At 38.4% G+C, this 26,633-nt stretch overlaps 1 protein-coding gene across 1 annotated transcript in view; it reads right to left on the bottom strand.

Annotated features, from left to right (window-relative positions):
• The window catches only part of LOC127984494 (XK-related protein 6), a 52,264-nt gene extending 29,019 nt beyond the window's left edge, over positions 1 to 23,245 (bottom strand). The window contains exon 1 of the mRNA XM_052587152.1: positions 22,228 to 23,245. Coding sequence (XP_052443112.1) covers positions 22,228 to 22,802 — 575 coding nt within the window. The 5' untranslated portion in view covers positions 22,803 to 23,245. The remainder of the gene's footprint in view (positions 1 to 22,227) is intronic.
• Positions 23,246 to 26,633: the final 3,388 nt, after the last annotated feature.

Here is a 26,633-nt window from a genome sequence, read left to right as displayed (position 1 = left end):
GAGGTAAACCCGGTACAGCACTGCACTTGTGATGTAGAGTCCTGTGAAACACACGTCACAAAAGAAGAGCACAAAGACTTCAGAATTCAGCTAAAATGGCATGGTTGATTTAGCAAATATGATTTTATCTCATATATTTGTTTCCCAACTATCAACAGGTTTTGACCACCTGTGATTGCATGACCAAAAAGCGAACAAAAACAAATATTTCATCACCCGTAAGTGCAATTTTCTTTCCTGTGGTGACTTTTCCCCTGCTGAAACAGGACGTTCGGGTGCCTTTAGCACAGTCATGAACATGATTTGTTACCTGCTAGCTGCTAGTCAGTAGTGCAGGTACTGGTAATTTGTGTAGTGCAGGATAAGCCATTACAGACATTGAACATTTTTAATTAGTATATTGGTAAATATCATTAGTTGCATTAGCATACAGATCAGCATAAAACTAAACTAAAACACTTGAAAGGCATAAAAATTGATTTAATTGGGTCTTTAACACAGGTGTAAAAAAAAATCCTGGAGTTACGAAGACAAAGCAAATGAGACAGTTAGAAAGGAACAAATAATGAGAGAAAGGAAAAGACATAGAATAAGAAGAAATAGGGGTTATAGGCTGAAGGGCTATAGTGACTAGAAAACACAGTTTAATGAACATCAATACAGATAAGAGGAAAGAGAGAAACAGAAACAGAAGAGAGAAGGAGGAAAAGGTCAAGTAAACAGCGGTGACAAAGCCTTCTGGATCATCAATCACCCACGTCCAATTCCATTAGTCAACCACGCTCTGTTCCAGCATAAAAGAAGTGAGCGTGCGCCAAACACGCTCCCTGTCAAAACATTATGATTCCACTCACACAGACTGGCCATCTCAGTGTTCCCTGTGTGAGTCACACAGACAGATGTATTATATCAGAAACACTTACTAATGCTGGAACACAGACGTTACGGGTCAGGTGTTCATACAAATATACACAGAGGATTTTTGCTTGCTCCCCCAAAAAAGGATCCCAGAGGCAGCAGGAAAAGGTCTTTAACACATCATCACATTGTGTGTATATATATACTGCAGGTAGTAGGCCGCCTCCCACTATTTTGAGGTGGATTACATTATAATTTCCTGCTGGCTTGTCCACCTACATGGTGGCCTATGATTCACAGTGAGTCACAATGGCAGCTTTGCGTCGGAGTATGTATGTGTGCCTATCCAAACGTGCATTGACAGCCAATTTCACTTCACTACACAAACAAATACATATCTGTCTGGGTCTATTTAACACAGTTTGGTGTTTACGCCATTGTGTGTCTGGCTTGGAAACAAGTTGGGTCATTCTGGGGTCAGACCGACTCAAGTGGGTGGGTATTCATATTATATATATATACTGTGTTTGACCCCCTTTCGCCTTCAGAACTGCCTTAATTCTCTGTGGCATTGATTCAACAAGGTGCTGAAAGCATTCTTTAGAAATGTTGGCCCATATTGATAGGATCGCATCTTGCAGTTAATGGAGATTTGTGGGATGTACATCCAGGGCACGAAGCTCCCGCTCCACCACATCCCAAAGATGCTCTGTTGGGTTGAGATCTGGTGACTGTGGGGCTATTTTAGTACAGTGAACTCATTGTCATGTTAAAGAAACCAATTTGAAATGATTCAAGCTTTGTTACATGGTGCATTATCCTGCTGGAAGTAGCCATCAGAGGATGGGTACATGGTGGTCATAAAGGGATGGACATGGTCAGAAACAATGCTCATGTAGGCCGTGGCATTTAAACGATGCCCAATTGGCACTAAGGGGCCTAAAGTGTGCCAAGAAAACATCCCCTACACCATTACACCACCACCTCCAGCCTGCACAGTGGTAACAAGACATGATGGATCCATGTTCTCATTCTGTTTACGCCAAATTCTGACTCTACCATCTTAATGTCTCAACAGAAATCGAGACTCATCAGACCAGGCAACATTTTTCCAGTCTTCAACTTTCCTATTTGTAGTGGAGATGAGTGGGGTCTTCTGCTGTTGTAGCCCATCTGCCTCAAGGTTGTGTGTGTTGTGGCTTCACAAATGCTTTGCTGCATAGCTCAGTTGTAACGAGTGGTAAGTTGCTCTTCTATCAGCTTGAATCTGTCGGCCCATTCTCCTCTGACCTCTAGCATCAACAAGGCATTTTCGCCCACAGGACTGCCGCATACTGGATGTTTTTCCCTTTTCGCACCATTCTTTGTAAACCCTAGAAATGGTTGTGTGTGAAAATCCCAGTAATTGAGCAGATTGTGAAATACTCAGACCAGCCCGTCTGGCACCAACAACATGCCACACTCAAAATTGCTTAAATCACCTTTCTTTCCCATTCTGACATTCAGTTTGGAGTTCAGGAGATTGTCTTGACCAGGACCACACCCCTAAATGCATTGAAGCAACTGCCATGTGATTGGTTGATTAGATAATTGCATTAATGAGAAATTGAACAGGTGTTCCTAATAATCCTTTAGGTGAGTGTATATATGACAGGTAAAAATTGATAGCCTGAATGCACTGTAAGTCACTTTGAATAAATTTAGTTTAATTTAAAAATAAATATTAAAAAGTGTGCAGCCATAATAATATATAGGTACATGTCCCATGCTAAAAACACACTATTGATTTCATTCCTTTGGTTATGCAATGCTCTTTAAATCCACAATAAGCCCACATTGCACACATGGCAGCAAAACAGCAGTGTGGCAGGCTCCCTTTGTGCTTTGACACTGACAGAGTTTCTGCTGCATAACGGCTGTGGCTCTAGTGAAAAAGTTTTTTTTTTCTAGGTTAATACACTGAGAATTTCTTTTAATCACAGCCATAAATTATAAAAGTTATCACTGGCTGTGAATTATTTCAGAGTTACTCATTATAAAATCTAATTTACGAGGTGAATCACATTTACATAAAAAAAAATCTACAAGCAAAACCAAACTGTAGCTTTGAACTTAAAATAGATACAGTTATATTTACTGACTGTACATAAATAGAAGTAATAAATACACCAAAATGTGTTGCTTTTGCATGAAGCTTAAGAAGTTTATGCATTATTGCTGAAAGAGTTATGCGACAGCAAAAATAAATCCACTTTTCCTAAGTAACAGAAAAAGGGCTAAATGCACCTGGCTAATAAACAGGACATGTGATGTATTCTTATGTTGAAAAACAGCTAGACAGAGTGCAACAGAAGTAGACTGAATAGTATAGTAGAATAGTAACCCTAACCCTATAAATGTCCATGCATGTGAGCAGCCTCACAGTCAACCTCAAACACAACGAACTGATTTATATGCTGCATGCTGTACACAGGTGAAAAACGTATGTACAATGAAAGGGAAATAAAACAAAGCAACTTTTTGTCTATTAAATGCTTTACTGATCTGCCGGGAATAATAGAATGTTTTTTTCTTTGTGTGAGGTCTTTTCTCAGCAAATATTCCTATGTATTGTTAATTTGAATAATTAACTGAAATATCACAATTAATTTGATTACAATCTTCAATCGATTCACAGCCTCATTTTATATAGAGAACACAGTGGAGTGTAGAAGAGAATGGATGAACAAAGAGAGAAACTAGGGCAGATATGTGAGGGAAAGAACATTATTAACAAACTACTAAAACCTCAAATGCCAATCAAATCAGGCTTCTTATGCAGTCAAATTGCCCCTCACACACACACACACACACACACCCTCAGTGAGCCTGGATTGATCAGAAAATATAATTATCCTAATTTTTATTAAATCCGGATGTGTTATCACTCCAGAGACGCTGAGTGAGTCACAGCCTTGACTGGGAGGTTTTCCTCACTTTTCTCAAATAAAGAGATCCTCGATGGAAACGTTAGACTGCTATCGTTCCTAACTTGCTTCAAGCTCTGCACATTCTGGTGAATAGACAAGTCCCTGAAGTATTCTACAGGAAAATAAATAAATAAATAAAACCGTCAGAGTGACACATTGAGAACAAATTGAAGAAGACAAGTCTAGGAAAACAAGTGCCTCAGCTTTGAGCAGGAAAAAGTCGCTGACGCCAACAGTGGGCAGAAAATACAGTCCACGTACTCACGTAAGCACTCATCCCTAAAAAAATCACCCTCAAACACTTTCTGAGGGGTATCTCTGCTGGACACCTGGATGGGGACCTTTCTGGAGCAGGGGAGAGGGGGGACAACTCAGAGCTACAGAGAATGCCATACATATGAGAAACTTAAAGGGTTAGTTCGCCCAAAAATGAAAATTATGTCATTAATAACTCACCCTTATGCTGTTCCAAACATGTAAGGCCTCCTTTTATCTTCGGAACACAGTTTAAGATATTTTAGATTTAGTCCGAGAGCTCTCAGTCCCTCCAATGAAGCTGTGTGTATGGTATACTGTCCATGTCCAGAAAGGTAAGAAAAACATCATCAAAGTAGTCCATGTGACATCAGAGGGTCGGTTAGAATTTTTTGAAGCATCGAAAATACATTTTGGTCCAAAAATAGCAAAAACGACGACTTTATTCAGCATTGTCTTCTCTTCCGTGTCTGTGTGAGAAAGAGTTCAAATCAAAGCAGTCTGGATATCCGGTTCGCGAACGAATAATTCAGTTCAACAAATCGAACTGAATCGTTTTAAACGGTTTGCATCTCTAATACGCATTAATCCACAAATGACTTAAGCTGTTAACTTTTTTAATGTGGCTGACACTCCCTCTGAGTTCAAACAAACCAATATCCCGGAGTAATTCATGTACTCAAACAGTTCACTGACTGAACTGCTGTGAAGAGAGAACTGAAGATGAACACTGAGCTGAGCCAGATAACGAACAAAAGATTGACTCGTTCACGAGTCAAGAACCGTTTCTGTCAGACGCGTCCGATTCGTGAACCGAGGAGCTGATGATACTGCACATGTGTGATTCAGTGTGAAGCAGACCGACACACAGAGCGTCTGAACTGAACTGATTATTTTGGTGATTGATTCTGAACTGATTCTGTGCTAGTGTTATGGGTGCGGGTAAACCGAAGGCTTGAATCAAAGGCAATCATTGCCAATGACGCCATTACGTCGAGCGCAAAATAACTGGTGAACCGTTTTCTTCAACCGGTTTATTGAATCGATCTGTCCGAAAGAACTACTGGTGATCTGAAAACAGATGCAACCGGTTCTTCACTCGTGAACGAGTCAGTCTATTGTTCGTTATCTGGCTCAGCTCGGTGTTCATCACAGCAGTTCAGTCAGTGTACTGTTTGAGTGCATGCATTACTCCGGGATATTGGTTTGTTTGAACTCAGAGAGAGTGTCAGCCACATAAAAAAAAGTTAACATCTTAAGTCATTTGTGGATTAATGCGTATTAGAGAAGCGAACCGTTTAAAACGATTCGGTTCGATTTGGTGAACTGAATGATTCGTTCGCGAACCGGATATCCAGACTGCTTTGATTTGAACTCTTTCTCACAACAGACACGGAAGAGAAGACAATGCTGAATAAAGTCGTCGTTTTTGCTATTTTTGGACCAAAATGTATTTTCGATCCTTCAAAAAATTCCAACGGACCCTCTGATGTCACATGGACTACTTTGATGATGTTTTTCTTACCTTTCTGGACATGGACAGCATAACGTACACACAGCTTCAATGGAGGGACTGAGAGCTCTCGGACTAAATCTAAAATATCTTAAACTGTGTTCCGAAGATAAAAGGAGGTCTTACATGTTTGGAGCAGCATAAGGGTGAGTTATTAATGACATAATTTTCATTTTGGGGCGAACTAACCCTTTATTTTTATTTTTCCTGATCAAAGTTTTGGTGTTAACCGAAGGTAAAAACACAGAAAAAAAAAGACTCAAATGTATTCAGATTAAAGGTAAAGGAATAGTTCACCCAAAGATTTTCTCATTGATTACTCAACCTCATGTCCTTAATTTTATGAAGCTGCATGAATACATTTTGTACGCAAAGAAAACAAAAATAATGGCTTTGTTCAACAAATTTCATTTGGGTCAGTCTCCGCTGCCATTCACGAGAGTACCACGATGCATGTAAACAGTGTGCAGCCATTAATAATTTTGTTCTGTAAATTCTCTCATGAATGGTGGCAGAGACTAACCCAGAAGTAGGGCTGGATGATTAATCGAACATTTGTGGTCTGAAGATCAACAAAGGTCTTACAGGTTTGGAATGACGTGAGGCTTTAACAGAATTTTCTTTTTTTTGGTGCACTATCCCTTTAATGTAGACGTAGCCATAGTCTCAGTAGTCTGTTTTTTGGTCCCTGGTCTGTATTTGGTGTGTATATCAGTAAATTCATTCCCATATGATGTGCATTTGTGTGAGGGGGTTTAAAGCAGCAACAAAGGGAGAGAAACAGACAAGAGAGACAGTGAGAGAGAGATCCTCATCACAGATGCTTGCATAAACTGACAAGGCTCAGTGTTACATTGTTAGCTGTTAACAGTTGGACACAAGCATGTTTGTTCAAGTATTAAGTACAAAAGCATGGCTAAATTAGAAAATGGAACAGAATGATATTGGATGGATATTCATTATGAGATTTGCTAAAGATTACATTAAAAGAAATAGTTCACCCAAAAATGAATCAAACCTTAGGCCATCCAAGATGCGTTTGTTTCTTCACAAGCACAGATCTGGAGAAATGTAGCATTACGTCACTCACTCAACAATAGATCCTCTGTAGTGAATGGGTGCCATCATAAAAACATCTGACAAAAACACCACAATAATCCACAAGTAATCCACACAACTAAACTAGATCAATTAATATCAGCAAAAAGCTCTGTTTGTAGGAAAACGATCCATCATTAAGATGTTTTCAACTGCAAACCAGAGTCTTCTATCCAAATTATTGCTTTCTTCAGTGAAAAAAAGTTGTCTGATCTGAATCAGGAGAGAAATATAAACAGATCAAGCACTGTTTACAAATGAATAACACATATGTTAATGGATTTTGAAGTGAGAGGACAACAGGGGATCATTAGAGGAAGTGTTATTATGGATTATGGGCTGGTATTTTTGGTCAGAAGAGACAGTGTTAAGTAAAAACGCCTTGATGGATTTGTTTCTTTAAAATAAAACAGCTTTTCTCTTCACATTGATGTTAAATAATAGACTTGTAAGAATCAAAAGCAGAATCCAGTGGCCTGGTCAAAGGTATAATGCTTTTTTCAGTCTTTTACTTGTCCTTCTGAATTTATCAGGATTTAGTTTAAATTTTAGTCTAGCTCCGTGTACAATCTGACTCCAATTTCACATGATCGTTAAATTTAGCCAATATTTCTAATCAAAAGCTGATCACATAGATGTTTTAAAATTAATTTAGATCCCATACTATCAATTATTCGTTCATTAGAGACCAGGTATCGCACCACTCTTAGATGATAGTGAACCCACAGACACAAACTTGTCAGTTACGAATTTACTCCGAGGATGCAGAGTGGTTATAATACCTTAGCTACACCCTGTGTGGTCATAACAAAAATGTATTTCTTCCTATAACCACGAGAGCTACACCATGTTAAGTCAGCGACAGTCAGAAATCTGAAGCACCTTAAGTGTTCCCCATGGTTCACCCATTGGTGCTGAAGTATGATTTTTTTCCTGAACGCAGATTTGCGGAAATACCACTGCACATGAAAATTATTTCAGAAGAGATCAAAATAAATCAAATATAAAAATTTATTATTTGTCAGGTAAAACTGTATCATGCCAATTCAAATAAGAAGCCAATTTAGAAAAGATAATGCAATTTGAATCACATTGTAGCCGTATGTCAATTCTATGCTTCTGTACATGGTTCACTCTTAACTATACAGTGTTCCACGTAGGAGACAAACAAATTTAACATAGTCACACATGTAACAGTTATTCTAATTTAACAAAAGAAACACTGTCTAAAATGCATGGCATCAAAAACCTTTTATCTAAGTATCTCAAAAAACACTAACAGCAAAGTAATCATGTGTTTTTAAAGAACAAACTTAACAAACCTACATGCACATGTCTCTTCAAATCAGTTGTAGGTTCTCTGACCCCAGGATTGCACCTGGCCAGATATAGGAAAACATTCTCACAGACCCTAAAGTGGGACACACCCCTACCTCAGCAGAACACAATTCTGCAAAAGTTTAAAATATTTCAATAATTCAAGTGACTACTGTGAAATTGAGACAATTTTACCAATCACACAAGAGACCTTTAAAATGATACCAAACATGAAGTGGAAAAAGCAACATATTCACAAGATATAGCAGGGCTTATGGATATTCTTGCTTTTAGGGGAGAAGAGTGAGTGTCAGAGGCAGGGAGGGGAGGGGGTCTCAAATGATCAAGGAGATCGGTGTCATTTGCTCTCTTTGAAGATTTCTTCTCCAGATCAGTTTTATGGTTTTGTGTGCGGCATTGCATTCCTGAGTTTATTGACTTCACAAGGTATTCATTTCATAAGGAAATAATTTCACTCCTTTCAGACTGGATGGATCATGTGGAGTTACTTGTGGATCATTGTGATGTTTTTGAATTGAAATTGTTAAAAACAATTGACAAAAAATGCGACACAACAGTTTAGACAAATGACCAGTTTGTTTTGGCGGATGCCGTGCTGATTTCATTCAGCTTTACCACAGATTCACCATGTTTTACTAGACATCCTGATGTTGCTTTGTAATCCACTCTAGTGAGTAACTTTTGATGACAGAGAAACAGTGGATGATTAAGAGAGGAAAATAAACAGTTTCTTCATTTTCTCTTCATGGCTTGTGCATGTTTTATGCCTTGATTCAGTTTACTGTAACTCAGTTTCATTTTGTATTGCCCTCAATTTAATTCAGTTCCATTACAGTCAACTCCCCGTTTCTCTCCTCTCCCCATTTTTCCCTCCCTCTCCTTCTCAGTCTCGCTGTATGTCTCCATTAGAGTGCAGAGTGTGATGTTTTAAGAGATGCAGCAGATCCCCGCACAGCCTGGGGCCATACAAACAGCCTTCCACAGCCTCATAGTCAAAGTACAGTAACCGTGATGAGCACAGTTCCAGAATATTCCCGGTGGGAGAAGGTGATTTCATGCCTTTTTCTCTCTCTTCTTAGTGCAGAGGTGGAGCACGTACAGTACACACCTCATACCCATTCAGACTGAGAGGTCAAAGTGTCTCCTGAGAGTTTAAGTTACATATTATAAAGTATAGTAGAATGCATCCATTTGCATGTCTAATCAGGTCCAACCTTTATGTGAATATTAAGTGTATGCACTGTAAACGATTTCTGTTGTTTTCACAGTATTATTGCTGTATTATCAGAGAAAGCTTACTGTAGAAACAGTTTACAGTAAGTTGTTGTCAATTTTATAACTTTTGCAGTATTATTGCTGTATTTCCAGCTTTGTCTTACTGTATAAACTATTTACAGGACAGTTGCTGTCAATTTATGCTATTCTTTGAAAAAAACAATAGAGTGGGAAAATAATTACAGTAATCCTTATATTACTGTTAAATTGATGACAGTAATAATCCAGTTTACAAGGAATTTTATTTATTAATTATATATTTATTTATAAGGAATTTTATAATACATCTTTCATATGGTAACCCATATATTAAGGCATTTGGCATATAGTTAAAAAAAGTTGAATGATTTATGTGGGTGTTTTTTAATTGCGTATCTTAATGGTTGCCAGATTTTGACACAAAACCCACCTAATCTCATAGGTTATAGCCAACAATTTTGTGGGTGGGAGGTAGTTGTAGAGATGTAGATGTCAAAAATATAGGCTAGGTAAATAGATAAAATCAATTCCCATGATATATTTTTAATATTATTATTTTGCTTTCTATTAAACACACTAATTACATAAAGAGCGGAATCGTACGCGATATACCTGGCAACCAATCATCTAAACCGTCAGCCTGCACTCATTTTCTAATTCATTTTCTGAGCCTTTGAGGATGAACAAGACCAACGAGAACCAGTCAGGTGAGATATACAATTTTATTCAATATCTTAAAGATGTGTATTTCAAAAAGTTTCTCCCCAAAGGGAAGATATTCGTTTTAACGTTACCACTAAATAATCGGTGGTGAGTTTGATAGTAGTCTGTAACACAAACATTCTAACGTTAACCAAATATTAATTATCACAAGGTTTGCTGTTAATGTTAGTTAATAATTTCAAGTTTAGAACAAAGTAATCGAAATGTTCTTCTTTCTGAACATTTGTGTGTAACTTACACCGTGTGCGTGTGTCCTGTCGCGATCGAGGCCTTACGCGCCTAAACCTAAAGCTATGTTCGAAATCGACACTAATGTTATGCACGACTTGAAGGGACAATCACAGTGTTTTCAGTTATATTATGCATTTATTGCGTGAGTACAACCGATGTATTCATGTAAAGTGAATACACAGGCAGTGAAAGTCGCGCCGGATTAATTCCCTCGTCTCTGTATAGTCCTTCTTCAGACCAGACGTTCCCATGATTTTGCTCACTCGTTTTCATTAACTTCTTCAAGTGCATTAATATCTGAATGCAGCCACTGCCAACGCACTACGGATAATTTAGTTGTATATTTGATATTGTTTGATATTCACGATAATGGCTATTATAATCCCCGTATTCTTGTCACTTTGGGTGCTTCTCATTTCTTATTTGTGACAAATCAGGTTCTCCCTCGAAATCGGGTCTCTGTTAGGACACCAAGAGATCTCAAATTAATTGTAATAGGTACATAAATAAATAATAATGATTTAATAGATTTGTTTTCTTTTCAAATTATTTAATTTGACTCTATATATTGGAATTGTTTTGTAACCTCTTTATGTTTTAACTGATCCATGTTTCTCTTTGTCTTACAGGTAAAAATCATTGAAGTCACCAGATGTGGATGGGTAAGTACTGCATCTAAAGTTAAAATTGTTTAGAAATAAGATTAGAAATGCCTTTATCTTGCAAAGTGTGTCAGTACTCTGTAAAGTCTATTCCAGAATTTGTCAGACTTGCTAAGGAACACAGGAATCTTGCAAACTATAGATTCTCTTGTGGATTTTTCCAGTGTCCATGTAACTTCAAAACTGCCGTTGGCCTTCGTACACATATGTATCGTAACCATGCAGTGATTACACCAAGTGCTGACAAATCACACAGTGGTGTTAATATGACATGTCAGGTTATGGAATGTTCTTTCACTTCCACATCTGGGGATGCATGGTGAAACGAATATCTCTGTGTAGGTCTATGCAGTGTTGAATATGTTTTTCATTTCTTTCAGCGTGTATGTTGTTCGACATTGCAGCGTGCTGATGAGTTAATAAAGAGGTAAGTCATTTTCAAGTCTGTTTATCACATTGATGTCGGTCAAGCTGTAGTGCAACTTAATTTTTGTGTTTTGTTCTCTATAGGCAGCATAAACCTGGGATTTGCATTGGCCCTGTCAAGTCTGGAGAGTGTTTTCACCATTTAATGAATTAAATTGTAATAAAAGTTTTTAAATGGACTTCTGAGTGTTGTCATAATTTACGTGACATTTAATAATCAGTAATATAACTGTGTGAAATTTTTTTTGCATACAAGCCTTTATATTTCATTCTTTTTTAAGCATGTAACAGGTTGTAGTTAGTTATATGTTGTGTATAGATGAGTATATGTGAATATAAAAACTACCGTAATCAATTATACTGCATAGTAACTTTACAGTATCTTAAAATACAGTGCAAAAACATGAACTGTAATTAATTTTACAGTATAAATATACTGTAAGTTATTATACAGTATGTTGTGAACTACTGTAGTCAGGTTTACAGTAATATTACCGTGGAATAAAATACTGAAGCTTGCTGGCTATTTGTTGCCAGTAAGTTACTGTTGATTTTACGTGAAATTTTTTACAGTGTGTGTAAGTGTCTGATAGGAAATATGTTACTATTGATAATGTTAAAGGGCACCTATTATTCTTGCTTGAATGCTGTTTTTAAATACTCTAGTGTTAAGATAGACATGATGGATTGTTTGCGGCTCACTCAGGGCGGGGTCTCTGCTAATAAGGTAATGTCTGTCAACAGTTGTGGGTGGGGCCTGTAAAATGTTACATCACACTTAACAGATTCTGTGAACAGCTTGTTCTGAGACTCTGCTTGAGATTCATGGGGATTAAAAAGCAAGAATTTGTGGATTTTTATCATAAAAGGGTGGTTGTGTACACACAACACACAATTATGTTCACTCAACATTTAAAAGTGAATTTTGCATAATAGGTTACTAATGAATTGAACTAAAACCAAACAAACTAAAGTTAATTAAAAAAAAACTATACAGACATTTTTCATTTGTGTATAAATATCAACGAAATAAAGTAAAAATATAAAAAAAAATCTAATTCAAAATATTGTAATATTCATTATACAATATTATGTTGAATTTTATTTTTTTTTAAACAAAAATGCATATTATTATTTTGGTGTTCATGTCTTATCTGAACTAGAGCACCAATTGATCCAGAACTGCCCCAGTAAAACTGGTGCATGATGCCTCTGGTATAACACATGTGTGCACAATGATGTCCAACCTGTCAAGGAGGAAAACATCACGTTAGCTATACGTATTAAGGTCATAAGGATGTGAATGCACCCATTAAAGAAGCATTGTGAATTGGGAACAGCAGTTTTTACCGATCTTGTGGGAATTTCAATTCTCAACTAGGACGAAGAGCCCCACTGTCAACCAAACTACAGCATCTGTTCAACATGTATTGCAAACATTCAACAGCCCATAAACTCAGGCCCAAAGTATTTCCCCATAGCATCCAGCATTCCCAAAGGAGGCTTCTCATCAGTCTATTCATAGTGTAGGATTAACAGACTGTATCCTCCTCTGTCGGGAGCTCTGGGTGCCTCGCTGTCTCTGATGCCGTGATTGGCACCTCGATGTGAGTCACGTTGAGTAGAGGCCTGTGTTAGTGATGAGGGGAATCCCTAACACAGCTTTCCATACATGGGGCAGCACAGACAGGTCAGTCTTCTTGGATTGGAATCTCATTTTCATGCTGTTTCTTCAGCCAAAAATGTTGTATTTGTGTGCAGTTACAGGATTCCCAAAAGATATGCCAGGAGACCTCCCAGATGTTCATCTACCATAACTGTCATTCACGATGGGGACTTCGTCACAGCTGATTTTGTCCTCATTGTTTTATGAAATAGCTTGCAGCAAGGGACTGGTCTAATACTGTGCATCTCCATCTGCACTTTCAGTTCATTAAAATAAATGTTGAATTAGAGCCGGAAGCTGGATCCCTTTCATATTTGAATTGAAAATCTCGATGCTGGATGGACAATTATTATATAGTATTTCTCCATGAATATATTCACTGACCAACAAAAACCCAGGTCAGATAAAAAAAAAAAGTAAGGTTACAGCATATTTTCCTTACATAAGGAATAAAAATGACAAAAACATACAACAAAACTACTAAAACTTTAGCTAAAACTAAACATTAAACTGAAAAAAGAATAAGAGACTTATTAATGAACACACACAGGATCAAGATGGACTTCTGCGGGGCTCTCTCAATGACATCATTTCCTGTTTTATAATTATTCCCAGTAGAAAAGTTTGTTTCAGGAATTTTTTTAAAATGTCATGCTTTTAATGAGGATTTTTTTTAAGATATCGGGATCCTGACATTTTCTTGTCCTCCAATAATTAATTTTAATTCAGAAATTTAAAACCTGCTTGTCATAGAATTTTTGAATAAATTCATCAGCAGGGAAAAAAAACAATGATATTGTCGTCACTGACCCAATTATCAAATGAAATGATCTGTGTGCTAAATCTGGTCGACAGGAAGTCATGAAAAACAATGCAAGCAATGAGGAAACTCAGCTGTCTGTTGTTGGATATCTTTCTCTCTTGTTTCTGCTTCGCTCCTCTGCTGTACCGCTGTGTCTCGGTGGAGCTGAGTGAGAGTGACCTCACAATCGACTGCTAATACAACTGTCATCGCCTCACAGCACCCGCTAGAAACAAGCACAGGGAGGGGGAGAGTGAAGGCAGTGAGGAATAAAACACGGGATGAGAGTTTGTAGGTGTAAGCGTCTGCATGCTCGTTTGACAGGAAAACAAAACGGGAGAAAGAAAGAGGAGGTGGAGGAAGCGGAGGAGGTGTCATAGCAGCAAGTATTAAGGTTAAGTAAATAGTCTCCTGATGGTAATCTTCACTCTCAGGAGTGATTTTTAGTCAGTATTGTGTGAGAAGTGGAGTGAAACTGAGATTTTATGAAGATTATTACATAAAGTTCACCCAAAAATGATAATTATGCTACAGTGTACAGTGCTATTTTAGTATTATTTCAGTTTCATTTCAGTTTTATTAGTGCTTATTTTTACATGATTTCTATTTAGCTTTAATTTATTTTTATTTCACATTTGGACCTGTATGAAATGTTCTTATTTCACTTGAACAAAAAGAAAATATTTAAAGCTGCATGTTAATAGTGACTGTCATCTGTCAATAAAATGAACAACTCCTTAATTTTTAAGTCTGTTCCCCCTACAAATACATCATAAGGCTTAATGAGACAAGAATACGCTTTTATTTGATTGATTTACTTATTTGTCAATTTTTGAAGCTTGACACAGCCACACTAATTTCCATTTTAAGGAAAAAAAGAAGCTCAGACATTCTCATTTTCTGTTCCACAGAAGAAAAAGGTCATACAACATTGAGTAAATGATATCAGACCTTTCTTTTTTGGGGTGAACTATCCTTATAAAGTATTACTATTCATATAAGGGTTGAATGAAATCTTGTCACACTGGTGCATGAGGACTTCCTCTGACAGCCTTGCCTGCTGCATTATGTCAACATCTGGGAATGTGTGAGATTACATCCAACAACAACAAAAAAATCTCCCCCAACACATGCACAGAGTGTAAGAAAAACACAGCTCAAAAGAGATGCACTAGAAAATAAATTGTGTGATCCAGTGAGATCTGGGCAAGAAAAGAAAGAGAGGAAGTGGACGCTTCTGGCATGAGTTAATACACATGAGTGGAGAGCAGTGAGTATGGTTGGAGGGCATTGCATTTAAGCACTATCAGCTTGAATGGTCACTGCAATGCTCTCCATTAAAACTAGGTCAGTTTTAGCAGGGGGGCATTGCTTCTGAGGGGAACTGTCCAGATGTAATGCGCTATCAAAAAAGGGTTAGTCCACCCCATTGCGGGGAAAGAGAGCATTTCAAACATAGGTCTCTTGATTCAGTAGCTTTCAGTGATATGAGGCCACTCAGAAGTCAAAGCTCTTAAAGTCGCAATGTAACGGAAGCATCAACAGATCTTATATAGATATATATATATATAATCTTAGTCAAGTATTTTCAAAAGTGTCTTACTGTAGAAACTGTTGAAACCACAGAAACGGTAGACTTTGACTAAGTGAAATAGACACTGCAATGGTGTAACATGACGTCACACTCTGCAGCGTCTTCTTAAAAAAAATAATGAATCATATGATACATCTAAAATGTATAATTATGCAATCTAATCCAGATTCCGAAGAGTTACAATATTGTTTTTCACGTGACACAAATTAAAGTTGAACTAAAGTGAGCAAAGTTCACATGAGCTTGGGTTTCCAGTATTCTGCATTTCTACTATTCCTGCATTTGCATATGCATAAATTTCAGTAAATAAAATAACAATTACATTATAATGCTATCACTTTTCATTCTGTTGTTGAACAAAAAGTGCATAGCGAGAAAAGATACGATGATCACTATTGTCTGTGCATTACTGGTAGGGACCGCTAGTGGTGACAGTCATTGAATTGTTCACTTAAACGATTTGTTTAAAACAATGACTCATTCAAGCTGATAGGCTTCCACTATTTTCATTGGTAGAGCAAAAAAAAAACCCAAAAAACATCAGTATTGAGCTTAAAACATGAGTTACTCAATATTAAGTGCTTATGATTTGAACTTCTGTAATAAACACTCATTCTACAGTGATTTGATAAACATGAAAAAGCAAATCAGCATGTGGATTCTAAAGATCTATTTATTTTTTTTGCATGATGCATGCAACCACAACCAGCCCATATCGACACAGCCCTGAGGTCAAAGGTGACTGCTCTGGATCAAGACTTCTCCACAGCAGGTTTCAAGCTCAGATTTAGACAGAAATCTGTTACAAATCCTGCAATAACACAACTGCTCGTTTTATGCTGACAGCCTGCAGCAGACTCCTTCTCATCTGAATTATAATCAGAGCTTCTTTCTTCCTGGCTGTATAAATAGCACTCTTTCATCATGGCTAAATAAATCAGCATTTAACACACTCCATCAAGTGCATTTTACAGACACTCGTCTCAGACAGGTCACAAAGAGAGTGAGGTCTTTCTTTGTTTTGTTTTTTTCCATAATGAAGAAATACCAGCAGTCATAGATGTGATTCTCTGAATAACAGGATTGCCATTAAAATATTTAATATTTTTTTTCCTTTCTGATTTAATGCCAAATGCTTGTAGAACATGTAAAACTGCTCGCTCTCAGCCGTCTATACGATTTAATACTGTTGTAAGCCGCTCACAGTTCAATCTTGCTTTGCATGTTCTAATTTTAACAATCTCACAGCGAATGAGCAGATTTATGTTTATAAGCTGGTGACTGTTAGGACAGTCCTAAACCGTCCTCTGTTCCACTGACTCTTATAAGTATAGTGCGAATAGTTACTTAAGCGGATGAAAGCTGTGTTGAAGAAACAGAATTTCTGATGATCTTTTTGCTACTGGAAACTCAAGGTTTTATTTCTGGATCGTGGATTCCCAAACATTTGGCCCATTGATGAAAACTGTCTACATATACCTGTACGTGTACGCCTGTGTGTGTGAGTGTGTGTGTGTCTGTGTGTGGAGGGGCAGCTGTGGGTCAGCGTGTGATGGCTAATGGTTAATGGCTGACTGGTGGGCGCACAAGCTGATGGTTGTCTCTCTTTTTCTCAGGCCTCAGGGGACTCATCCGTCTGTCATCACATACACATTGAGTGATAAGATAAGAGATAGATGCTACCACTGACTGCCAGTTACACACAGAGAGAAAAACAACAGTTAAGCTTTAAAGTAGCAAACTATTTGAAAGAAAGTTCATTTATATCAATATTAAAAAATACTTTTTTTTAAGAAGTGTGTGCAGTCTGCATGTATTAAATCAAAATAATTTCACAATAATATTGTTTTAGTGTATTGTATCAAAATACATTTAAATGAACTGTTTTCTTTTTTAATATATTAAAAATTTTGAATTTGTTCTTTTGATTCAAAGCTAAAAATTTTAGCAGCATTACTCCAGTCTTCAGTGTCACATGATCCTTCAATAATCATTACAATATTCTGATTTTTCTGCTTTAAGAAAGATTTCTTCTTATTCTCAATGTTGTAATATTTTTATGGAAACTGATTTTTTTTTTCAGGATTCTTTGATTAATAGAAAGTTAAAAAAAACAGCACTTATTTGAAATAGAAATCTTCTTTAACTACTAATGCATTTACTTTTATATATGTGTGTGTGTGTGTGTGTAAAATCTATAAAAGAATCTATCTATAAATATAATAATTGATTTTGCATTGATTTAAAATAATATGGTATATTAGTTTAAGCAGCATTTTTTTTTTATAAGTGTCACAAATTTTAGGGGATATGCGAGTAGCAAGATGAAGACATAATTTTCAAGCACAAGATCTGTGAGTCAATTTAAAGTTCTGCCACAACATTTACCAATAAACATACCAAAATACATCAAAAGTTGCACTAAAATTTTCATCTTCTGTAAATAATGTACTTTTCTACTCTGTTTAAAACACCGTTCTTGTATTCAAATTAAGTAAGGTCCACTACTGTGCACATTATGACGATACAGTGTCATATCAATACACGAGCACAGCCCTACAAGCTAAACACAAGAAGACAGAAAGCACTGGTTGAGGAACAGTAGTATACATTTAAAAACACACACAAATAAATACTCTATTCTACATACTGTAGGTCAAGATCATAATCGTAAACCCAGCTGGTGTGATCAAACACATTCAGATTATTCATAGCACTCTGTGGTCCAATCTGTTAACACACTCACAAATTAGTCATTACAATTTACTGCCAAGATGACAGAAACACACATAAATTACCCAGTGGTCTTCACACCAACACGCTAACAAGCCAAAACACTCACCAATTAGTCATAACATTACATTGTGCATTTGGCTTTTGTCAGCTGGACTGATTCCAGCATGACTGCATCATGTCAGTCTCTCCACCCCACTGTCCTTAACACACAAGCTGTGACAATTTATCACACACACTTGCTTACCTATATTACACACATATGCATGCAAACTCCACAGCAGATCTACATGAAACGATTGCATATTCTAGCTAGCCTGTGTTTAAGTGTGTAAATGAATTCATGGAGTGTGGCTGGTCTTTGAGGATGCCCAGACTCTCACTGAGAGTGTTCTACAATGCTTGCAAGGTCGCTGTGAATAACAGCCGAGTAGTGTTTACTGTAAGCACATCTGAAGACATGTCAGCAGTGTAACGCATTGATTAGCCCATACTCGCTGCTGGCTCTTCAGTACTCGCTAAACTGTGAGGCTGTTAACTCATACAAAGCCCTTGAGGAGGAAGTTGGACAATAAAGCGGCATCTTAAGAGGTGCTTAAAAAGAATAGGCACCCCTTTTTACTACCCAGCACTAGAAACCAGGTTATTTGTATCTGTTTGAGTGTTTGTGGGTCAATGACAGAATGCTTGTCCACGATAAAGAAGAGGAAAAAACGCTTTGTAATTCAGTTTAATGCATGTATTAGAAATCTACTCTTTGGATTAGTGTTTTGAATAATACATGGATTATTGTATCAATGTATTATTCATTTAAAGAGCAGAGACAAAAATGAGTGTCATGCCTTTGACCCTTGTGTTTTAATGAATAGCTTTCTTGTCATTTACTGTGTGATATTTCCTCAAGACAAGTTGTCGGTGCACTTTAAACCCAATTTAAACTGCCATTCCAAGCGCTCAGTCTCAAACATCTAATATCTACTGTATAGTAGCTGACTATATACCTGATCCCTGTAAGAGGTCTGACACTGAGAGGGCAAACGGGAGAGAACGGGGACGGTGAGCATCCTAGAGGTGATGGAGTATGGAGGGAGGGCTGCTGCTCTAAGGGGGGGAAATCTCCAATAATGGGAAGGCCGACAGATGCTCCAGTTTCCTTGACAGAAATGGAGGTCAAGTCGAGATTTATGTAAAAGGGAAAACAGGCAGCGAGGGAGAGAAAAGGAAAGTGCATATTATGACTTTAACTAGTGGATGGGGAGGACAGAGCAGCAAAGCAATGATTTTACACAGACAGCACCATAAAATTAATGAGACAGAGGAAGTGCCTTAAAACAGAAGGGAAGGAGTGGATTAAAGTATTGCCCAGGCATTTTTGTAAAGCTCAAGTAGATCTTCATCAACAACAAACTATAAATATGTTATTTTTTTCTCATGCTCTAAAATCATTCTTCATTTATTATATTAATTGAATCTATCTTTAAAGACTATAAACATGCTGCAAAAAAAATAAAAAAATAAAAAAATTTTTTGTATATTTTTAAAATAAGTCTCTAAGTCTCACCAAGGCTGCATTTATTTGATAGAATAGCAGTAATATTGTGAAATATTATCATATTGTTTTTTATATACTTTCAAACGTAATGTAATTCTGGGATGGCAAAGCTGGATTTTCAGCATCATTACTCCAGTCTCCAGTGTCAATTAATTCCTTTAGAAATCATTCTAATATGCAGATCTGCTGCTTAGGAAACATTTCTTATTATTATCAGAGTTGGAAACAGTTGTGCTTTTATGGACATGGTAATTTGTGATATATTTATTTCAAAAAAGATATAAAGTGATTTTGAATTTTACAAATTAAACAGTAGAGATACATGGCATCGTGCTGGGAGTAAAAATTCTGAGCTGTACTCGTTTTCACAAAGTTCCCCTAACTAAACAGCCCTAGGCTGCTTAATTGACCATAATTCTTCATTTATCTTTCAAGACGCTTGCACTGACTAACTCTCAAGTCAAGACGATTGAGAAAGGCTCGAGGTCTTGGCAGTGGAGCTGCCGCGTCAGACTATTTACCCAAGCCAACAAAGACATCATCAGGCTCTCGTGCCAAGCATGAATAAATAAATAAACAACCAATTGAGAAATGTCTCATGCACTTTCTTATAATGCACAATTTCTAAAGTTTTTGGCAAAAGGATCTGCCCAACATTCAGGAGCTTCTGCAAAGACAGATTTTTTGTGTGTTTTCACAAATTGTGTTTTGTGTGACTTGGTGTGAACATCATTGGTTTGGTTTGAAAGGTGAAGTCAGTGTGGCCTCAGAATTTTCTTGGTAGAAATCAATAAGAATTGACAGATGCAATAAAAGTAGCATTAAAATATGAATATGCACACAGGTACAAAAGTAGTTCAATGTATGTCTAAGTATACATCTAAATACGATTACTTATTCACACAGTCATAAAGGGAGCCAAAAGAGATTTCTTTGATGTTAACTTCTAACCCATTTCCACCAGCACTTTAAAGCTAGGCTGCTCTTTTTTTAAGATGATACACCTCTGAGCATTCAACATTAAACTGCCTTTCCATTATATTTAGGTCTTGCATTCATTGCACAATGAAGCAGTAACTGTTTTGTGTTACTAGGATTGCTCAGTCACATCTTTAAAGACCCACCTGATATTAAAATTAATAAATAAATACAGCAAAAAACTTTCATCCAGATAGCTAAACATGGCCTTTTCACTTTAGCTGTAGCTTATACAAATATTGGTATTGAGTATACTCAAGATCATAATTCTTGACATTTGAATTAGGTAATACTTTGACCTCTATGATAAAAAAGTAGATGTTAATCGCAATGAATAGATGTCCTGGTACCGTTAGCACTATAATAAATAAATAAATACATTTAAAAAAAAATAGCTGCACATTTCACTGTTCTTTGCATTTATTTATTTTTTCCTTTATGAATCTGACACTTGCTCCTGTGGCATTGGGAAAGTTCAGGATCCACCGGTTGCACACTTCCCAATTTCAGCAGTGTCAGAAACTCGGGTGTTGTTCGCCTGAATATTCAAATATTCTTAATTTTCTAAACGGACGCGTGAGAAGAAAGCTTTTAACTCGTATCTGGTTGCATAGCAACGGCAGGAAATCAGCGCCAGGATTCGACGGGGTCAGTTCTAGATCTCAGTTACCCCTAGACCTTTGTAGCCTGCTGTAGAATAAATATTACAATACATATTTATCAACTATAAATCAACTTAAAACCTCAGACAGTGCAGAGTATTGTTTAACGTATCGTAATATACAAACCTGGCGTTTAATTTGACTTTTAAGAAAGACTTAACTACATTTATTTTGGTAAATGCATTCAGACGGCCGCACTGTTACTATATGAAAGATGAGAAGGAAATTATTTTGTACACACACGTAGAGAGAGAGCGCGCGCTCGCGTGAGATGCTGTAGCACCTTCAAATCGATGACATCATGACAACTGTGAGCCGCTGGTGACAGAGACCCTCATCTTTAAGCAATAATCACATCGTGTAAAGAAAAGAAAACACGAACACGACCAGACATGAATAATAAATGGAATCGAAATCAGTCTAAATCGTCCGGCTAAACGCCTCCACACAGACGTGAATGCGGCCACTGCGTCTGTCTGCTGCAGAAAGAAAAAAAACTGTCGCATCATTTCTAGTGGATCAGACTTTAAGTACTATATGTCACGGACGATATTCCCCGCACGCGTCACAACTATTCCTCACTTGAAAGAGCACACACTGTTCTGACTGCGTTAAAACGCACTGCACCTGTGATGATAAAGACGGAAAGATCAAAGAATTGTGTCAAATTGTGTCAATGATATCGAGCGCAGGAAGGAGGGATGTCGTTCCTGAGGGACGCAAGGGGAGCCTGAGAAACCTGATGCCCGTCTCGCCAGCGCTCTCAGAATGAATCCTCAGATGCACTGTGAGACTCACCTCAGTAACGCACTGTACTTTCAGCGCGCACTGATGCCACGGAACGCGCGCGCTTAGAGCGAGACTCGCATCCGCTCTGCTCTGCACGGGTTACACCGGGGTACGGGACGCTTACCTCCACACTTGTCCCATCTGAAGGATGTGTATGAGCGTCTGCCAGATCCACACGGACAAGCGACAGCATCTGGCCCTGCCGTGCACCCCTGGGCCCAGGCTGCAGCTGAGACCCTCCACGGAGCCCAAGCCGCCACCCGTGTAATCCTGCACGAACCACCTGAAGCTCAGGATCTGGACCAGCACCGACGGCACCAGCACGAAGAACAGTGTGAGTCCGAACCAGAGGTAGTCCTGCTTGACGTAGTAGTCGAGCGCGAGCCACAAGTCAGTCCCCACGTCCCAGAAGAAGACGAGGAGCGCGAGGACGATCCACAGGCAGTCCAGCCACAGGCGCTTCTCGTAAGGTGGCCGCCGGACATGAAGTGGCAGCCTGGCGTCTCTCCCCTTGCCCAGGAGGTAACGCAGACATGCGCTCCGGCAGCCCCAGTAGCACGACGAGGTGTTGCAGCAGTGGCAGATGTGGAAGGAGCTGCCCTGCCGCGGGTCGTCCTCGCAGCTCCCCACCGTCTCGTCCAGGTTGTGCAGCTGGGCGAAACCGGTGACGACCCCCCGACCGTCGGATTTCGCTGCCATCTTGCTCTCCGAAGCGCACACCTCCGGTTTCCGAGGCTCGTGACGTCACTTCCCCGACACCTGTTTCTCCAGAGTACCCCTAATGATTTATCCATGGACTTGTGGGGTGAGGCCGAACATCTTCCTGCGACGCTGCGGACGGCGAAGTCAGCGCTGATCTAGTCCTCGAGCCGGCACGGGTCAGAGACGAACTCCTGGAAGCCGCTTCTTGTCACCTGCGCATTGTGTTTGGGAGCGAGCGCGGGACTGTTCCCTGAGACACCCGCCGCCGCTGACTGGATGTCTCGACTGAAGAGAGACGCGGATCCGTAGGCTACTCATCTAGGATGCCACCTAGTGCTCGGTTCGCACCTCGGGACCGCTGAGTGATGTAATGCTGTAGGAGCGAGCACGCCGCCCGCGCTCTTAACCCTCTCGGACATCAGAAGATGCTGCTCACGTGGAAATCTGCTAGTGGACCAACACTTTCGCGTATAGCCTACACATGCACGATGCTTCTCCTCTCTTCTCCTCCTCTCCACTGTGTCATCATGACGTCAAGATGACCATTATAATGCAGTAATAACATTTAAATGAGATTTCAACATGATCCACTTATAAAATGAGAGAGCAAATAAATGTAAGCGTCAAGCGACACGTGTTTGAGGTCAGGTGCGCATCTGTGCTGACGTTCTGCTTGTGACAAACAACTCTCTTCTGTGAAAACTTAAACTTAACAGCCTCTCCCTGGATGGAAGTAGCAATAAAGTTAGAGTACATCTGTAAAATGAGGCGCGGGAAATATTGTTGCGACAAGACAACTGTCCTTAAGAAACGCACTATACCCAGCTGACTCTTCCATGTTGTCTATGCAGTTTACTGAATATTAGTCTTGCATTCTAATGTTAATAATGAAATCGATTTTGCAAATACCTGCTAAGAACATTTTAGTGTTTTAAATAATTTAAATGAAATTAGGTCAAGTCTGCCCCACAGTTTTGGTCCCCAAAACCTCTCCACATTACAGACCAGCCTGACCACATTATAAGACCAGCAAACCAGTTTAAGATGTTTTTCTTTTTTCAGCAGGGATTTTGTGATTTATTATTATTATTATTATTATTTATTTTTTTATTTTTTTTGAAGATACAATTTCAGTATTTACAATTCTCTCTCAGTTGCGACTTTTTTTCTTCTCTGCATTTATCTCCATACTGGCTCAAACTGTTTTCCTCAACATCCCACATTCACATGGGAAACATACCATTTATTAGACTCCTAAATTCAGCCTTTATTCTTTGAAAACCCATGGCATCAGCATCAGATCTGCACTCTGATCTATTTCTCAGTGCCTTGACTCAGGTTTCCTCCAGGTATCAATAAAAAAAATAAAAATGTGCAAGCGATAGAGAAAGAAATCTTCGATCCTTGCCAAAAGCATTGCTGTTATCCTAAGAAAAAACTTACCACATACTGTAGCACTTGAGCTCTGATTACAAAACGAAGTGTGCTTTGTCTGCCAGAAAAGCAGTGAACAATGCAGTCTTGGCGTCCAATGCCACCTCTGTTGGACTCTGTCTCACCCTCCCACAAGCAATCGTAAATCCTCAACACCTGTGGAAGCGCCAGGGAAGCATTAACCAAGATTAGGACAGTGCCACTGTTACATTAATAAGATGATCTCACACTACAGTCCCACTGGTTGCCAATAGGCTTAGATCATAACATAAGGCACATGCATGGCAGCATTACAATAATCATAATTTTTATTACAATCCTTGTTAATTAATGAAAAGCTGTATGAGATAATGACATTTCTCTGCCAACACTTCCCATTTAGTTTCAATTGCAATGGTCAATTGATGGGACTTACATGAAAGTAAGATGTTCCCATTCATAACCATTCATAAATGGTTCCCCGTACCTAAGGAAATGTTTGGAAATCATTCATAAATGCAGTGACTTTGAATTTGCACAGTGCTGCAGCTCTCGTATGAAGTTCTTCAAATGAACACACACTGACAGAGTCTCTTCTGGGGTTCAGAGCCCGAGGAAACTTCACAGAAATGTTTGATGAGTAGCATAAGCTGGAATAGCGCTTCTCAGCTAATAATGTAAAAAAAAAAAAAAAAACTACTATCAAAGTGGCCTGAAGCAAAGGGATACAGTCTGAGATTCAGTGTCGTGCATGTGTAATTGGTGTCAGGCACAATGATAACAAACAGATAATTATATGAAAAAAAACAGGTCTTCACAGATCATTTGAAACATGGTACCCATATCATCAGGATTATGAGAGACTTTTTAAATAAAATTGCATTTTATTTTATTTCATGTATAAGAAAAATTCCAATTTGCTGAATTTGTATTAGCCCTCAGGTCATCCTAGACGTAGATAAATTTGTTCTTTCAAAGGAACAGACTTGGAGAAATTTAGCATTACATCACTTGCTACCAATGAGTCACCCGCAGTGAATGGGTGCCATCCTAATGAGAGTTCAAACCGCGGAGGAAAACATCGCATTAATCCACGAGTTATCCTCATGACTCCAGTGCATCAGTTAATGTCTTGGAAAATGAAAAGATGCTTGTTTGTAAGAAACATAATACTGCTTCCTGTCCATCCCCTATGGCTCTCTCACATCAAAGTCCACAGACATATTTGTTTAGAACTGTGTTGGAACTGTAAACAGGGCTTGGTCTGTGCACATTCCTCTCCTGATTGAGACAAGATGACTTATTCCACCGGAGAAAGCAATATTGTAGATGACATGTATTTAAGCCGAAAGCAACAGTGTCATGCCTTTATGATGAATTGCTTTCTTACAGTGTTTCACTTCACAAGACATTAATTGTTGGACTGGACGTGGTGTGGATTACTTATGTGTTTTTATCAGCTGTTTGGACTCTAATTCTAATGGCACCCATTCACTGCAGAGGATCCATGGGCGAGGAGTGTAATGCTAAATTTCTCCAGATCTGTTCTGATGAAGAAACAAACTCATCTATCTTGGAATGGCCTGAGGGTCCACACAAATTCAGCAAATTTGCATTTTCTATTAAGTCCTTTGTCATCTCAATTGGTGTCACACTGTGATATTAACAAACAGACAGTTCATATGCCATGACGAAAGCAGATCCTCAAAGATATTTTAAAAACCTTTTCTCTGCCGTGTAGCTATGTTGAGGACTGATATGCTATAACATGAGATGAAAATGTATGCTTATGAGTGCCTGGCTTCATACACGCAGCTCAAGTTACATATGCAAAAATATCAGCTCTCAGTCAGGGGAGTGTGTTTTTCCCCACAAACGGCATACATTTTTAATGAGAGCAAATGGAGCCGCATATTTTTTGGGGGAAGTGTGGGGTTCATGGCACACATGTAACTCAAGCTAAATAATGCAGTGACTGTAATCGCTCACGGCGCTCAAGAGACGCCAGACACTTATCTTCCTGCTTAACAGGAGGCCACTCTGCTCCCAGCAGGACTCTGCTAAGACTACAGCAGTGTTGAGCTGTGTTGTGAATTCATACAGATGCACATATGCACGTGCACGCACACACACAAAAATCATCTTCACATAAGTCAGCACCAGTGTTGGGTAAGTTACTCTAAAAAAGTAATTAATTACTAGTTACCAGTTATATCTTCAACAGTCTAATTACATTATTGTACAAATAACTCTCTCCATTACTTTCTAAATCCTATATCAACCTCCACAAGTTAATAATACAAAGATAGATATGAAAGGGTTCTATAATAGATAAATAAATAATAGATAACTACATAAATGATTCTGGTCACACTTTAGATTAGAGTCCAATTCTCACTATTAACTAACTATTAA

Source organism: Carassius gibelio, chromosome B20, assembly GCF_023724105.1.
Source record: "Carassius gibelio isolate Cgi1373 ecotype wild population from Czech Republic chromosome B20, carGib1.2-hapl.c, whole genome shotgun sequence".
NCBI classification, from domain to species: Eukaryota; Metazoa; Chordata; class Actinopteri; order Cypriniformes; family Cyprinidae; genus Carassius; species Carassius gibelio.
The sequence above is the reverse complement of the archived record's forward strand: the minus strand, read 5'-3'. Positions and strand labels throughout refer to the sequence as shown.